General features: G+C 46.7%; 1 protein-coding gene across 2 annotated transcripts in view; it reads right to left on the bottom strand.

The window, feature by feature from the left end:
• Window positions 1–10241, bottom strand: part of LMO2 (LIM domain only 2) — a 34226-nt gene extending 23985 nt beyond the window's left edge. Inside the window, exon 1 of one of the 2 annotated variants that reach the window (XM_033203943.1) lies at window positions 9750–10241. Coding sequence is in view for 1 of the 2 variants with exons in the window: in XM_033203942.1 (XP_033059833.1) it covers window positions 9750–9782 (33 nt within the window). In the remaining variant the exon portion in view is untranslated. The remainder of the gene's footprint in view (window positions 1–9749) is intronic. The other variant, XM_033203942.1, reaches the window with a different exon arrangement.
• Window positions 10242–15355: the final 5114 nt, after the last annotated feature.

The raw sequence follows: 15355 nt of genomic DNA, 5'->3' as shown, positions 1-15355 counted from the left end.
CTAATTGCTGCAAGTAATACCTACCTTTTATTGAGCACTTATTATGTGCCAGACATTTTAAATACTTGATCTTATTCAATTCTGATTTTTAAAAAAAACCTCCTGAGATCAGTAGTGTTATTCCAATTTTACAGAGGAGGAAACTGAGAGAGAAGTTTCAATAACTTTCCCAGGGTCATACAGCCGCATAAATGTAGGAGATGGAATTTAGACCTAGGTCTTCTGACTCTATGCCCTCATCTCATTCACTATGCCAGTGTTTCCCAAATTTCCTACGTTTGCATGTTAGGAATACATATTCTTAGGCCCATACCCAATCTCCCAGATCAAGGGAGAAACCTCAGAAGGCCTTTCCCTGATCTAAAAAATAGCCTTCTCGCCGGGCGCGGTGGCTCAAGCCTGTAATCCCAGCACTTTGGGAGGCCGAGACGGGCGGATCACGAGGTCAGGAGATCAAGACCATCCTGGCTAACACGGTGAAACCCTGTCTCTACTAAAAATACAAAAAACTAGCCGGGCGAGGTGGCGGGCGCCTGTAGTCCCAGATACTCGGGAGGCTGAGGCAGGAGAATCGCGTGAACCCGGGAGGCGGAGCTTGCAGTGAGCTGAGATCCGGCCACTGCACTCCAGCCTGGGCGACAGAGCGAGACTCCGTCTCGGAAAAAAAAAAAAAAAATAGCCTTCTCCCAGGCACTAACACACCGCTATTTAATTTTCATCATTATATTTGTCACTACTTGATATTTTATTTGTGTATTTGCATATTGTCTTTCTTCTCCACTAAGGGATGAGTTCCATAAGTGCAGATACAAGATGTCCAAAGTTTTAATTTCTAGAAACTGACTAACAGGGACGGTACCTAGGAAGTACTCAATACATATTTATTAGATAAGTTAGTGGACACTGTCCAAAGTATTGTGTTAGGAAGAATTGTGAATCTGGACCCAGGTTCTGGAGAGAAGAGGAGAACACTGGTGTGTGTCCTGAGATTTCGGCATGGGAAAATGTTGGCACATATGCCATGTATTTGCCATCCGAGAGAAAGAAACTCAGTCCCCCCAAAATAAGAGGAAGATGACACAGCAAGTCAGTAGGAGAGCCAGGTAAAATACAATCACTTCTTTCCAGGACCTTTATCTCTTACTTGGAAGTCAAAATGAACACGTTTGTAATGGAGAAGAAATCCACAGTCAACAGTGAGGTGCTGACCAAAACTGCAATCAGATTGGATTAGGGAGCGATCAGAGTGGACATCAGCATGGAAGGCTTTCTGGAGGAAGCAGAAAATCGAGTTGCCCCTTGATGAGCAATTATCTGGAAACTTTCTTTGTTTTCAGGCTTGTACTATGAGCTTTACATAGAGTGCTTTTTTTAGGCCCTTGCAACACCCTAACTAAGTAAGTATTGTAATCATAATGTTATGGGTGATGAAACTGAGTCACAGAAAGGCTACAGAACTTGCTCCAGATCACAGAGCTACTAAGGACTGAGTAGGAATTAACAGCCAGTGATTTCAATAATGGTTTTCTTAAGCAGAGCAGGTGTGTCTGGTAGGAAACAGCCCAAGTAAGGGTCTGGGTATCCGGTCAGTTGGAGGAGCTGGAGGTGCAGTTCACAGGTAGTAATGAAGTCAACTGGCTGCAGAATTGGACCAGAACAATATTCCAGTGAAAGGAACCAGATCTGCTGTTCACTCCCATTTGAAGGCATTGGATGCCAAAATACACCACACCTGACCCAGCGATTACAGGCAATTCAAAGGTTTATTACTTATGCAGGCATAGGCAGCGAGGGGAGCCCCTGGTTGAGGGCCCCACTGAGAAGAGGGCTCCCTGACCTCTGGGGAAGAGAGAGAGCCTGGTGCTGGGGACCTAGGTAGATATAGGACAGGAGCCCACCTGTTGAACAATGCCAAGAGGAGGTATGAGGGGAGATTAATTTTGAGTGATCCACTCTAGTGGGGGTCAGGCTGGGGGCAGTCAATCAAAAAGAGCAAGGATGAGTTTTCTTGCATGTGATTACTAGGTGCTGCAGAGGTGAGTGGGGCTGAGTGGGTGGTGAGGGGCAGGGGGTGCCCTGATGGTTTCTGCACCAGTGGGTGTTAATTGTTTGGCCAAATGACATTTTGCTGGGAGCAACTTTTTGCACTCAACTCAATTTCTTCCAAATTCACTCCCTAACGTTTGGTTCACCATCCCAAGAGCTAATATACTTGTATACAGGCTGTACCAATTTTACATAGCCAGTGCAGTATGTAAGTCTACTTGTGGGCAGGAGGGCCTCCTAAAACAAGGTCACCCCAGCCTATAGGGGACATCCAAGTCCTAGGGAGTTCAGAGTACCACATGTAGAATTTGGTTTCGGTTTGGTGGCACATCCGTTGGGCTATTTGGATTACTTTGCCTTCAGTATTTATCCACATCCAGCAGGATACACTATGTCCTCTGAGAGCGTATACTCCTTCTGGGAAGCTGGCATGTCATCTGGAACTAGTCTCTTATCTGCCACCCTGGCAGTTAGGGGTTTTTGCCCTTCAGTGAAAGCTTCCAGTGCTGCTGATTTTTGTGTTACAAGGGCTGATAGAACCTGGGACCTTTCTCTGAAGTATCTGTTAGTTTTCCTGGTGTGATCATATTGTAAGACCTTAGTCCCACTCTTCTAGCCCCAGGTCATGCTTATACCCAGGACAATGGGTAGGAAGACGGCCCATCACCTCTGACTAGGGACTGTGACCAGCAGGGTTAAACTGCAGAACAGTTAGAAAAATGTGAAGGGGGTTGTCAGAGTTAACAGTGTGCGGGTGAGTTTAGGTAGTTGGGATGTCAGGAGGAAGTTATCTAGGAGTGGAACAGGTAAAGCAGGTTCCCTCTGGGGCTTCCAGTCTCTCATGTTCCTTTAATATCTGGGGTGGGCCATGACACTGGTTGTGCTATGTGGACCTAGGAAGATACAAACATAGGCATGTATTTGTACATTTGGATAGATTCATGATCTGGACTCATGAGCCAGGGACCAGACTGGATAACATCTGAGCCAGCATAGGACAGGGCAAGACCTAGGAGCCTAGACCAGAAGTGTTTGGTGTTGGTGGTTTTGTGGTGCAAATAAGGGAGTGACCTGCTTATGGGGGCAGATAGGAGGCCCAACATTGCACGAGGTCCAGCCACTGGGATGTGGCTTTATCTATGTGTACATACAAGTTAGCCCGGAGATAACCTTGGGCAGTAGAATTGCTTTGGGAGGCCCAGGAGGGGAAGTTCCAGCCACAATAGCAATGAGGTTTATTGTGCCCAATGGGGAGGAAGTGGGAGGAGAGAGTTATAACTTTGGTGGCCTGTCTGGTGGCTACCCTTTTCAGGTATGTGACAAATGCTGATTAAGGGATCCCCCAAGGGAAGCTGTTTGTGCTCCAGCAGGGGGGTCCCTTGGTAGATGATGTGGGTAACTGGTGGGCAGCCTCCAGGATGCAGTGGTTGGCTGGGATGTGGTCATCACCTGCAATGTGGCCATTGTCTCCCTGGGCTGGTACAATTTTTTTTTTTTTTTTAGCTGGAGTTTCGCTCTTGTCACCCAGGCTGGAGTGCCATGGCACAATCTTGGCTCATTGCAGCCTTTGGCTCCCAGGTTCAAGCAATTCTCCTGCCTTAGCCTCCCAAGTAGCTGGGATTGCAGGTGCCTGCCACCACGCCTGGCTAATTTTTTTGTATTTTTAGTAGAGATGGGGTTTCACCATGTTGGCCAGGCTGGTCTCAAACTCCTGACTTCAGGTGATTCACCCACCTTGGCCTCCCAAAGTGCTGGGATTACAGGCGTCAGCCACCATGCCTGACCACAACTCTTAAGTCAGATTTGGGTCATGGAGGTATAGGCTGACATCTGGAAGGATGTCACAAAGATACACAAAGCAGAAGGAGTGCTTGAAGGCACATTTAGAAGGGGTGCTGGAGGGTACCACATGCCCTGGGCTGCCGATTGGGTATCATTACTATGATAAAGGTAGTTTGTGGGGGAGGTGGAACTAAACATACAGGACCACATTCCTTTCTGTTTGTCCTGATGGCTGCTCAGGATGATGTGATATTCCTGGCCCAGGGTGTTGTAGAAGAATTGTATATTCTAAACAGACAGGGATGACACTGCAGGTGCAGTATTGCCCAGGTGTCCCAGCACTGAGTAGGGAAACTGTGTCCCAGGCCACCAGCCATATCAGGCATAGCAAACTATCAAAAACCAAAAGTTTCCACAATAATATTTTCAGTTATTAGAGTCTGTAATAGCATTTAGGGCTGGCCTTTTCTATTGACAGGGGCATCTGTATCCCACAGCTGTGAGTGGCTGTCCATGCTTTGGCATCCATGGTGGGGAATAGACAGCATCAGCCATTGCTATTTTAGAACACTAACGTTGGGGGGCTCTTTCGTCTTCCTCCAAGATCCACATGGTGGTAGGTGTCAGTCCTGGGGCCAATACTTCTATTCCCTGTGGAAAAAGCTCCACAGTAGCTAGCCTTTAAATCCATCACAACTGGTAGATGTGTTAGGGGATGGGAGAGCCTCATTTCCAGGCTGGTAGAAACCTGTTGTCAGGGACTTCACTGTTCCATCCATAGCCAGCAGGTCCCACTTATTATTGCCATTGGTTTGACACCGATGCTTTGTGAATTGTGGATACACTGGAAAAGGATAGAGGAAGGAAGGATCGGAGGAGCAGGAGGAGCAATCCCATAAGGGAATCCATGGCTTGGAACCTGGGACTCTTGTCAGAACTAGTAAATGTAAAACGAGGGCATTTCATTATGGATGAGGGGCCCATAGGGGCAAGTATCAAGGGAGATAAGAGCAGTAAGAGAAAACTGATTTGGAAACCACAAGCCATTTTGTAGCTTTAAGAGAATATACATCATTGTAGAGTTTGCGGTAGCCTGGTGGGAGAAGTAAGCCAGTGACAGACAGGAATACATGTCCATCATGGTTAGGGCATATTGCGGGATTGGGGAACCTGAGGGAAGGACCCATTACCATCAGTTTTCCGTCATGAGTGTGGGCAGTTTCCTCAGTGATTCTGCTAGGAGTGACATATTGCACCCACCCATATTTCTCCACAGGCATTCAATATGTTTGGGATAGCAGTTGAATATGGGTGGGCAACGTACATGCAGTATCTTCTTGTAGAAGGCCTTAGTTGCTAGTCTCCAAGACTATGGATGTATTTATTTATTTGTTTATTTATTTATTTTTTGAGACAGGGTATTGCTCTGTTGCTCAGGCTGGAGTGCAGTGGTGCTATTGTTCACTGCAGCCTTGACCTTCTGACTTCAGGTGATCGTCCCAACTCAACCTCCCAAGTAGCTCTGTGCACCACCACCCCTGGCTAATTTTTTTTTTTTTTTTTTGGTAGAGATGGGGTTTTGCCATGTTGCCCAAGCTGATCTCAAACTCCTGCGCTCAAGCCATCTGCCTGCCTCAGCCTCCCAAAGTGATGGGATTACAGGTGTGAGCCACTGTACCCAGCCAAGAATGTGGATTTAATGAGCCATTAGTCCATGGAAGACTCTTGAACAGGGGAAGGATGTGAGTGGAGTTGCATTTGGGTTGGGTTGGGGTGGGGAGAGCCTGGAGGTGAGGTTACTGTGCCAGCAGCGTAACCACCAGTGAAGGGTTGAAGAAAGGAGTTGGGGGCAGTGGGAGTGACTGAGTGGGCAATGACAGAGGGACCCATGTGACTGGCCAAGACTTGTCTGCAGCAGACAAGGGAGCTGTAGCCAGGCAGCTGCAGAGCCATTGATAGAAGCTGCCGTGGCTTGAGCACTTGCTCTGTACCATACTCATACAAGCACATTCATATATGATCTCGCTCATCCCTCACACTGAGGTCATTTGTGGGATGCAAATGGCCAGCCTTATGCTTCTGCCCCGTCCACACAGGCCAGGGGCCATACTCTGTGCCGCTGCCATGGGGATCCTTTCATAAACTGCATCAGATCATCTCACTCCTCTGCTTGAAGCCTTCCCAAGGCTTCCTTCTTGGCCAGAGTAAAAAGCCGAAGTCCTATAAGGCCCTGCATATCTGGCCCCAGCCCTCCCTGTGTCCCCTTCTCTTACATTCCCTTTCTCCTTCCCTCCCTCTGCGTCAGCCACACAGGCCCCCTTGTCATTCTTCAAATTCTTGCTTTAGGGCCTTTGCTCTTCTTCTTCCAGGAACATTCTTCTGCAGATGTGAGTTCTTCTTACTAGAAAGGTCTTCCTTCATCACCTGAGTAAGACACTAATAACCCAGGCCAGCACATTCCATTTTTCCTCACTCTGTCTGTGTTACTTTTCTCCCTTGCACGTATTGCCATCTGGCATACAATATGTGTGCTTGCTTATTTGATTGGTGTCTGTCTCACCCTCTCAAGTTTGTAAGCTCCTTTCAGGCAAGAGCAATGTTTGTTTTGTCGACATCTTCGTATCCGCAGTGCCTAGAACAGTTCCTGCTGTGTATGGGACGCCCAGTAAACGCTTGCTGAGTGGATGAATGAAGTGTGTATTATCATCCTGATTCGATGAAAGGGAAAACTGAGGCTCAGGAAAGGTAAGCAACTTCTCCAGGCAGGACAGCTAGTAGTTGCCAAAGCCAGGGTTCAAGTCTGACTACAAAGCCTGTGCTATTTCTGTTAGGGTAGAATACCCTCGAGTCTTGGATCTTTGTAACTGAGGAAATTGATCTTTTTTTTTTTTTTTTTTTTTTTTTTAGGCGGAGTCTTGCTCTGTCGCCCAGGCTGGAATGCGGTGGCCCAATCTCGGCTCACTACAAGCTCCGCCTCCCGGGTTCATGCCATTCTCCTGCCTCAGCCTCCCAAGTAGCTGGGACTACAGGCTCCCGCCACCATGCCCAGCTAATTTTTTGTACTTTTAGTAGAGACAAGGTTTCATCATGTTAGCCAGGATGGTCTCGATCTCCTGACTTCATGATCCACCTGCCTCGGCCTCCCAAAGTGCTGGGATTACAGGTGTGAGCCACCGCGCCCAGCTGAAAATGGATCTTTAACAAACAGAAATGGGGAAATTGAATGGATTTGGGTAATAGAGGAGAGATGACAAGTTCGTTTGGAACTCTGCTCTTCTTTGACTGCAGTGGGACCTCAGAGGCTAGGGGTAGCCATTTGAGCATCTTCTATATGCCAGGCACTGTGCTGGGCACTAAGGATTTAAAAATAAACAAGACACCGTCCGTACCCTTGAGGAGCTCACCAACTAGGGGTGAAGTGTCCAGGACACACTCTCTGAGTTCCTGTTGTGGCAGCTAACCATAGCCAGACCACAGCACAGAGATGAGCTGGCAGCCAGACTCTCCAGGCCAGATACGGGCTGGGTAGCAGCATCTAACTGTCCTGTGCATCTGTTCAACAGAATTGCTGAGCAGTTCTGTTGTGCCAGACCTTTGTCTGCCTCAGCCTCCCAAGTAGCTGGGACTACAGGCTCCCGCCACCATGCCCAGCTAATTTTTTGTACTTTTGTAACACTAGAGATACAGAAGCAGGTCAGACAAGGGTCCATTCTCAGAAGCTCACAGCAGTGAGGAGGAGGCATCCTTCACTCATTATTCATTCATCTGTCAGCTAGAAAACAAGCACTTGCCATGTGCAAGGCTTATAAAATTTACAACACTTATGAAAACACTCCTAGGCTCTTGTTATAAAGCAATGAAGAAAAGGGAGATGATCCCTACACTCAAGGAACTTACAACTGAGTGGTGATGCGGAGAAAAGAGAACTCTTAAATGCTGTTGGTGGAAATGTAAATTAGTACAGTCTCTAGGAAGAACAGTATGGAGATTTGTCAGAAAACTAAAATTAGAACTACCATTTGATCCAGCAATCCCACCACTGGGTATCCATCCAAAGGAAAAGAAAGTATTAGATACCTGAACTTGTAGGTTTATTGCAGCACTATTCACAATAGCAAAGACGTGCAATCAACCTAAGTGTCCATCAGTGGATGATTGGATTTAAAACTGTGGTGTATATATGCGCAATGGAATACTATTCAGCCATAAAAAAGAATGAAATCATGTCTCTCGAGGCCACATGGGTAGAACCGGAAGCTGCTATCTTAAGTTAAAAAAGTCAGACACAGAAAGACAAATACCACATTTTTCACTTATAAGTGGGAGCTAAATAATGTGTACACATGGCCATAGGGTGTGGAATGATAGACACTGGAGACTCAGAAGGGTGGGGGGAGGATGATGAGAAATTAATTAATGGGTACAATGTGTATTATTCTGGTGATAGATACCTTAGAAGCCCTGACTTCACGACTATGCAATTTACACATGTCACAAAATCGTACTTGTTCCCCATAAATTTATATAAGTTTTTATGTTTTTGTTTCTGTTTTTATGAGACGGAGTTTCTCGTCATCCAGGCTGGAGTGCAATAGTGACATCTTGGCTCACTGCAACCTCCGCCTCCCGGATTCAGCGATTCTCCTCTCTCAGCCTCCCGAGTAGCTGCGATTACAGGCGCCTGCCACCACGTCTGGCTAATTTTCGTATTTTTAGTAGAGACAGGGTTTTACCATGTTGCCCAAGCTGGTCTTGAGCTCCTGACCTCAGGCGATCCACCTGCCTCAGCCTCCGAAAGTGCTAGGATTACAGGTGTGAGCCTGTAAGTTTTTTAAAAACTTAGAGGTGAGTAATTATAATAAGTGATATTATTATTACTCTTATTAACAATGGCAGTGATGAATGCTGAGGGCTAAGTGCCAGCTACTATCCAAGCACTGCCATGATTTATTTCTATTATTTCTCACAATGACCCTATGGGTACCCCTTTATTACAGATGAGAAAACGGAGACTGCCATCTTTCTAAGGTCTAAAGTGATTTTCTGGGAGCACAAACAAAAGCTTAATTAATTTTAACAGATAAAGACAGAAAAGGCTTCACAGAAGATTCACCTTTTCAGGGCAACTTAAAGAAGTATGGGTTTTCTTTAAGCTGAACCATTAGGGCAAGAATCTGGAATAATATCTGCTTCAAAGGGGAGTTATGCAAAGTCAACAAGATAAGATGTGTAAACCCAAGCACAGTACCTGGCACAAAGTAGATACTCCCAAATGTTTGTTCGCCTTCATTGATCCTCTGTGGTAGAAGGAACTTGTAGCCACTTTCCCCATCCACCTTGGTTTTTCAAAAACACCCCTTGAAGTTATAACCTCCTTGGGAGCCAAGGCTTCTCTGAAGCACCCCATTACAATCTTTGCCCTCAACTCAGAACTGGAATGTGTTTGAAAATGCCAACAAGGACAGCAGCCCCACCTCTTCTTCATTGCCTAAGGTTGTTAGGCAAACACACACACACATGCACACACACTCACACAGTTGCTGGGGAGATCACGGTAAACACAAGCCTCTTTTTTGGATCAGAATAATTGAGTGGTCTCCCTTTGTGGCCAGTGTACAGGAACAAATTAAATGGGTAAATTAGCAGTTCCCGAAGACATTAGCAACCAGCGGCTCACACAGCAAGCGCCTGACTCACCGTGGGGCCTCTCCAAGTCACAGCCTATGAATAGGCTCTTCCTCCCTCCAAAAGAGAAGCCAGAGTGCCCGGAACACCATAGGGGAAGCTTGAAGGCTTGTACCCCTTTGGAGGCTTTTTATTTTAAAAGACCGATTTAATTACCACTTCTTCTGGCTCCTTGAAGATGAAAAAAGTTCCCTTGCAATCCTCCATTCATCGGAGAATTAATGAAGCCTACTCACCGCAGATGATGTAATCCTGGTGGCTTCCCCCATCAGATCTAGGCTGCCTGCCCCACGGATACCTTCTGGGCTAATTGCCTGCTTTGCACCTGTTCCTTCTCGGGAGGCCCTGGCACCCTAGAACCTGGTGCCTGTGCCATCTCCTCTCTGCCAGGACACCCACAGGCCCTTGTGAATAGCAAAGCCCACTTCAAGGCTGAGGGCAGGTGGGGGTATTTCCTTCTCAATTCTGCTCAAGGCCCGTTGCTGTTCTTTGAGGATGTTGCAAATCCAGGGTTTGCGGGGCTGGGCCTCTCGGTGGCCTGGTTGTCTATCTGATAGGGCGGAGCCTTCACCCTTGCAGCGAGCTCTGTCACACCAGATGTGCTCCACGTGGAATCCTAGCCATCAGGGGATGACCTCAGCAAGCCCTACAGGGCCCAAATCCTAACTCAGACCCTCATCCTCCTACTCAGAACGTGGAGACTTGTGATCCTGAGTTTGGACGAATTCCAAGAGACCTTCCAATTCCAAGAAGCCGTCTTTGTTTCTGTTCACACATAGCTCCCTCTCCCTCCTAGGCCTTCCCCCTTTGGACTTCTCCCCTACACCATCAGCCTGTATTTACTTCTCCTTCTTGCTCAATACATTACTGTATTATCCCAGTTAAGAGGGGCTGCAGGTTGTATCAGAAAGTTCAGAGGCTCACATGACCTGGATTGGAACTTGGCTCAGCCACTGACTAGCCAGACAAACTCAAATAAAGTACACAGCTTCTCAGCACCTCGGCCCCCTCATTCATAAAAATTCAGGGACAATGGTACCCACTTTGCAGGGCTGTTGCATGGATTAAATTAGACAACACAAGGAAAGAGCTTTCCTAAGTTCCAATGCCATGTAACACATACAGTATTGTCTTACCCAGCAATAATTTTGGTGCATGGATCTGATCATCTCTCTGTTTTTTTTTTTTTTTTTGAGATGGAGTCTCGCTCAGTCCTCCAGGCTGGAGTGCAGTGGCGTGATCTCGGCTCACTGCAAGCTCCACCTCCCAGGTTCACGCCATTCTCCTGCTTCAGCCTCCGGAATAACTGGGACTACCGGTGCCTGTCACCACGCCCGGCTAATTTTTTGTATTTTTTTAATAGAGACGGGGTTTCACCGTGTTAGCCAGGATGGTCTCGATCTCCTGACTTCGTGATCCGCCCACCTCGGCCTCCCAAAGTGCTGGGATTACAGGCGTGAGCCACTGCGCCCGGCCGGATCTAATCATCTCTTAATTAAACATGGAATTCTCCTAATATGGTTGTTTTTTTGAACTCCTTAGGGTCTGAACAGTTATAAGTGCGCCGAAGTTGGGTCTTCACGAGCTGAATAAAAGGGGGCTCTGACTCTCTTCTCTTTTGTCCTTACCGTAAAGTTCTTATCAGCTGCTCTCCTGGCCCTGCCTCTGACTGTGGGCTTTGGGGCCACTACAGGCTCTCCTTTCCTTCTCCCTCTCTGAGTCCTGAAGTCCTGGTTTGCAATCTGCTGTTGCCGTTCTCTGGAATGGCTGCTTCCCCATGCGCCCCTGTCTGTCAGCTACCTGCATGCATGTCTGTCTGCTGGGCAAGGCCCTATTCCAAGGTGACATCTCACCGGGCCTCACCCACAAGTCTCTTCCAAGCATTAGCAGCCCACCCCAGTCCAAACATATCTTTTATAGCTGATCTCTGGCGGCACCTCCTACCTTCCAATTAGGAGCCTGTCAACACCCGGGCCATCACTCTTCCTGCAGCGGCTGACAACACACACGCCTGCCGCGGCTGCTCGGGGAGAGTCAAGCAAAATTATTTCCATGGTGGTGGTGGCCTGAGCACAAGAGTCAGAATCTAGGTGAATCCGAATCTAGTTCTGCCTTCTCACTTTGCAAGGAGGTGATTTATTTCTCTTTGAATTGGCAGCACCAAGCATTATGCCTGGCACACAGTAGGTACTCATAAATGAACACGTGTAAATTAAATCGAAAAGGCCAAAGACACATTGCTAGCTTACAGATTTCCTTTCTCAATGTCTAATGACATCCAGTTCATTTCTTTCTCTTACACGTGCAGATCAGAAAGTTAGCTCATAACTCATCTGTCGTGATTTTTTTCTTTCCTTAACTTCTGTGGTTGAAAATAAATTTACCCCAGAAAAGAGAGAAAGAAGATGCCTGATTCCTTTGTCCTCCCTCTTCGATCCTCTCTAAATCTCCGGGTCATGGTAAGGCTCTCTGAAATTCAGGGCCATTTTCAGACACTGGAGCTGATGAGGGAAGTATGACACAATCGAACATTTTCTTATCTGGCAGTATGGTCTGGTGGTTAGCATACGGTCTCTGCCAGTCGGAAGTCTGCCTTTCTATTTCTGGGGCTTAGGGGAAACCATGAAGCAACAGTCTTTGCAGCCTGCTCACTCTTGCTTTCTCTTTCTCTTGCTCATGTGGAGTTCACATTGGACCTGCTTACCCACAGCAGTCACCAGCTCAACCAGGGAAGGAAACACACCACCCTGTTAGCCCTGCTTCAGCCTTGGGTGAGGCTGTGAAGGCTGGTGGTAAACCGATGAAAGATAATCCAAAGAAATGAAAGTGAGGGTGATGAGCAGGAGAGTGGTTTGGGGCTGAGGGTATGAAGATGCCATGATGACTGACTTAACCACATCAAACTAAACCATGTCTCCTACTACAATTCATCAGCCTGAAATTGTGAGAGGCTCTCGGGGGCGGAGATTTCGCTGGCGAAGGGGCACCCTGTGGGCCTACAAAAGGAGGTGGGAGGGAAGTTAACCTTGCGTTGTCCTCCAGGGTGCAAATCCAGACATGGGAAAAAGGGGAAGTTCTTTTATCTGAAGTAGAAAAAGGTCGGGGAGAGAAGGAAAAACACCCAGAATGGCAACAAATTTGATGAAATCGGAGAGGTACAAAAAGAAGAGTATTAAGATCAGATCTTCTGAAGGGCAGAGAACTACAATGACACACTTGCTTTATTGCTGGACCTAGGACAGTTTATACAGCGGTTCGGAAAGGCCTCCTGAGGGGTTATCTGTGTCAGTCCAGCCCAGCATCGATAGAAATATGAATCTCTGAGGAATTCTCTTACGCCTGAGGCTTCAAAGTACATAGAGATTTGAGCAGTCTTGAAATCGATAGGAAACTTTCAACATTTGATCAGTCGAATTATCCCACCATAACTCTACAAGTTCTTGAGCCACATCTAGAAAGAACAAGGCAAGTTAGGGAAAAATCATCATTTAACATGCCATTTCCTTCCTCATTTCTACCCAAATGATCTTTAGGTCTCAATTCCTGCTACGGTTGCTGTTTTTCGCAACCAGGAAGCTGTGAGACCTTTGGGTTATCTTTAGAGTGAGACCCTCTAGAAGGTTTTAGGCTGAGCCTTGGGCTGGGTGATCAGATGGCATTGGCCTTGGGCTGACCATTGCTTTGGAGTTGTGAGAATTTCCTCTCTGCAAAGGAGGTTCAAACACTATGTTTTCTCGGCTAATTTTATGTGCGTTATGCAGAGCGTCAGACTATAGTCAGAATATAGTGTTTTACAGGATCCCAGTGTTAATATCACAGAAAAGTCCAGCTGACATTATGTGATGTAGGGTGCTTTAAAAGAAAACAAACAAACAAAAAAACAAACAAACAAAAAAACAATTCCTCTGCAGGGGGCAACACTAAGAGAAGGATACTAGCTTTTTTTTTTTTTTTTTGATAGAGTCTCAGTCTGTCGCCCAGGCTGGGGTGCAGTGGCGTGATCTCGGCTTGCTGCAACCTCTGCCTCCTGGGTTCAAGCGAGTCTACTGCCTCAGCCTCCCAATTAGCTGGGATAACAGGCACCCGCCGCCATGCTGGCTAATTTTTGTATTTTTAGTAGAGACAGGGTTTATCCACATTGGCCAAGCTGGTCTCAAATTCCGGACCTCAAGTGATCTGCCTGCCTCAGCCTCCCAAAGTGCTGGGATCACAGGCATGAGCCACCATGCCCTGCCAGGATACTAGCTTTGTGACGAGAAAAATCTGGGTTTGAATTCTGTCTTGGCCCTTACTCAGGCAAGCCACTTACTCTCTCCTCCTCCACTTTTCATCTGCAAATGAGGATTACAAAACCCTCTTAAGGCTGTTGTGAGAATTTAATCAGATATACAATTAGTATAATCTCTGGCACATAGCAAGTTGTAATTTATTGCCCCTCTGTCGCAGAGTGCATGTGGAGACTTAATTTTTAAATATTAAAAACGAAGTTTTCCCTGGGTTTCCAGTCTGTTGATGTTTATGGAGAGAAAGCTTTCAGCTGACAAAGGCTATCCAAGTGACAGAGCCCATTTCAGGATGGCAACTAAGGCTAATGATGTCCTGCTCTTAAGTGGAGATCAGCAAATGTTAAACAGGGGCCCCACCTGCTCTACCAGACAGCAGCAAAGTGCTTGTCTCATTCTCTTTCCAACATGTTACCATCCCTGTGTCACAGACAAGGTAGTTTAAGCTGGGTCTAGACTTGTCTGAACCAGTCTGGAAGACAATAGGACGCCCTCCCCTCCCAGACCTAATTACTTGCAGGATTAAGGAGCCTCTCAGAGAACAATGTGTCCCATGGAGAAGCAAAGTTGAAGGGGCGTTTGTTTTATTCAAGAACAACAGGAAATAGCAGAGGGAGAACAGCTCTTGGACCCCCAGTGGAGTCCTAGAGCAAGACAGCTATGATAAGAGAGGGAGTGAAAATTGAATCAAAGACTTTTCACTGAGATATCTGGGGAATAGCATGACAGAAAGCTCTGGGGCCAGCTGCTTGGCTGTGAATAAAGATGATGGCACTGGTGGCTTCAGAGGATGGTGCCCTAAGGACCAGTTTTGGCGACCTTGGTTTGGGCAGCATCGCTCACCTTTGAGGTCATTCACACTTACACATTCACTCATTCATTCATTCATTTATCTAACACATTTATTGAGTGGCTATTATGTGCCAGGTGGGGCATCAATGCCTTTGGAGTAGAAATGAGTATCCTTGATACATGTGAATCCACAAGAAACATTCCTGGGATTTGCTGGGGAATGTGACGGATCTAGCACCCCATAGTGCAGGAGCCAGGGGAATCCACCAACTCCTGCCTGGTTACTACCTCTGCGAGCCTGGTTTTATCTGAAGGCTTTGTGATCCAGCTTGACTGCTTGAATTATCAGCATCCGAAATGATCCCCATCCCTCATTCCTCCCCTTTATCCTCTCTATGGTAGGATCAGGCACGACATTGCTTAAGCCTCTTCGGCCATGTAGATTTACAGGCCCAGAAATGTTCTCTAATTTGGATTTCAAAGTGAATTTTTTCATCTTTCAAGTAAAGGCAAATAATATTTTTTCTATTTTGTTTTTGAGACAGGGTCTTGCCCTGTCACCCAAACTGGAGTGCAGTGGTGTGATCATAGCTCACCATACACTGCAACTCCTGGCTCAAGCAATCCTCTGCCTCATCCTTCTTATTACCTGAGATTACAGATGCAAGTCATCATGCCTGGCTAATTTTTCAAAAAATCTTTCCCTTTTTTTTTTTTTTTTGTACTGATGGGGCTTGCTTTGTTGGCCAGGCTGGCAAAAATATTTT

Source organism: Trachypithecus francoisi, unplaced genomic scaffold (genome assembly GCF_009764315.1).
Source record: "Trachypithecus francoisi isolate TF-2019V2 unplaced genomic scaffold, Tfra_2.0 Lachesis_group8, whole genome shotgun sequence".
NCBI classification, from domain to species: domain Eukaryota; kingdom Metazoa; phylum Chordata; class Mammalia; order Primates; family Cercopithecidae; genus Trachypithecus; species Trachypithecus francoisi.
This window is presented reverse-complemented; position numbering and strand designations above follow the sequence as displayed.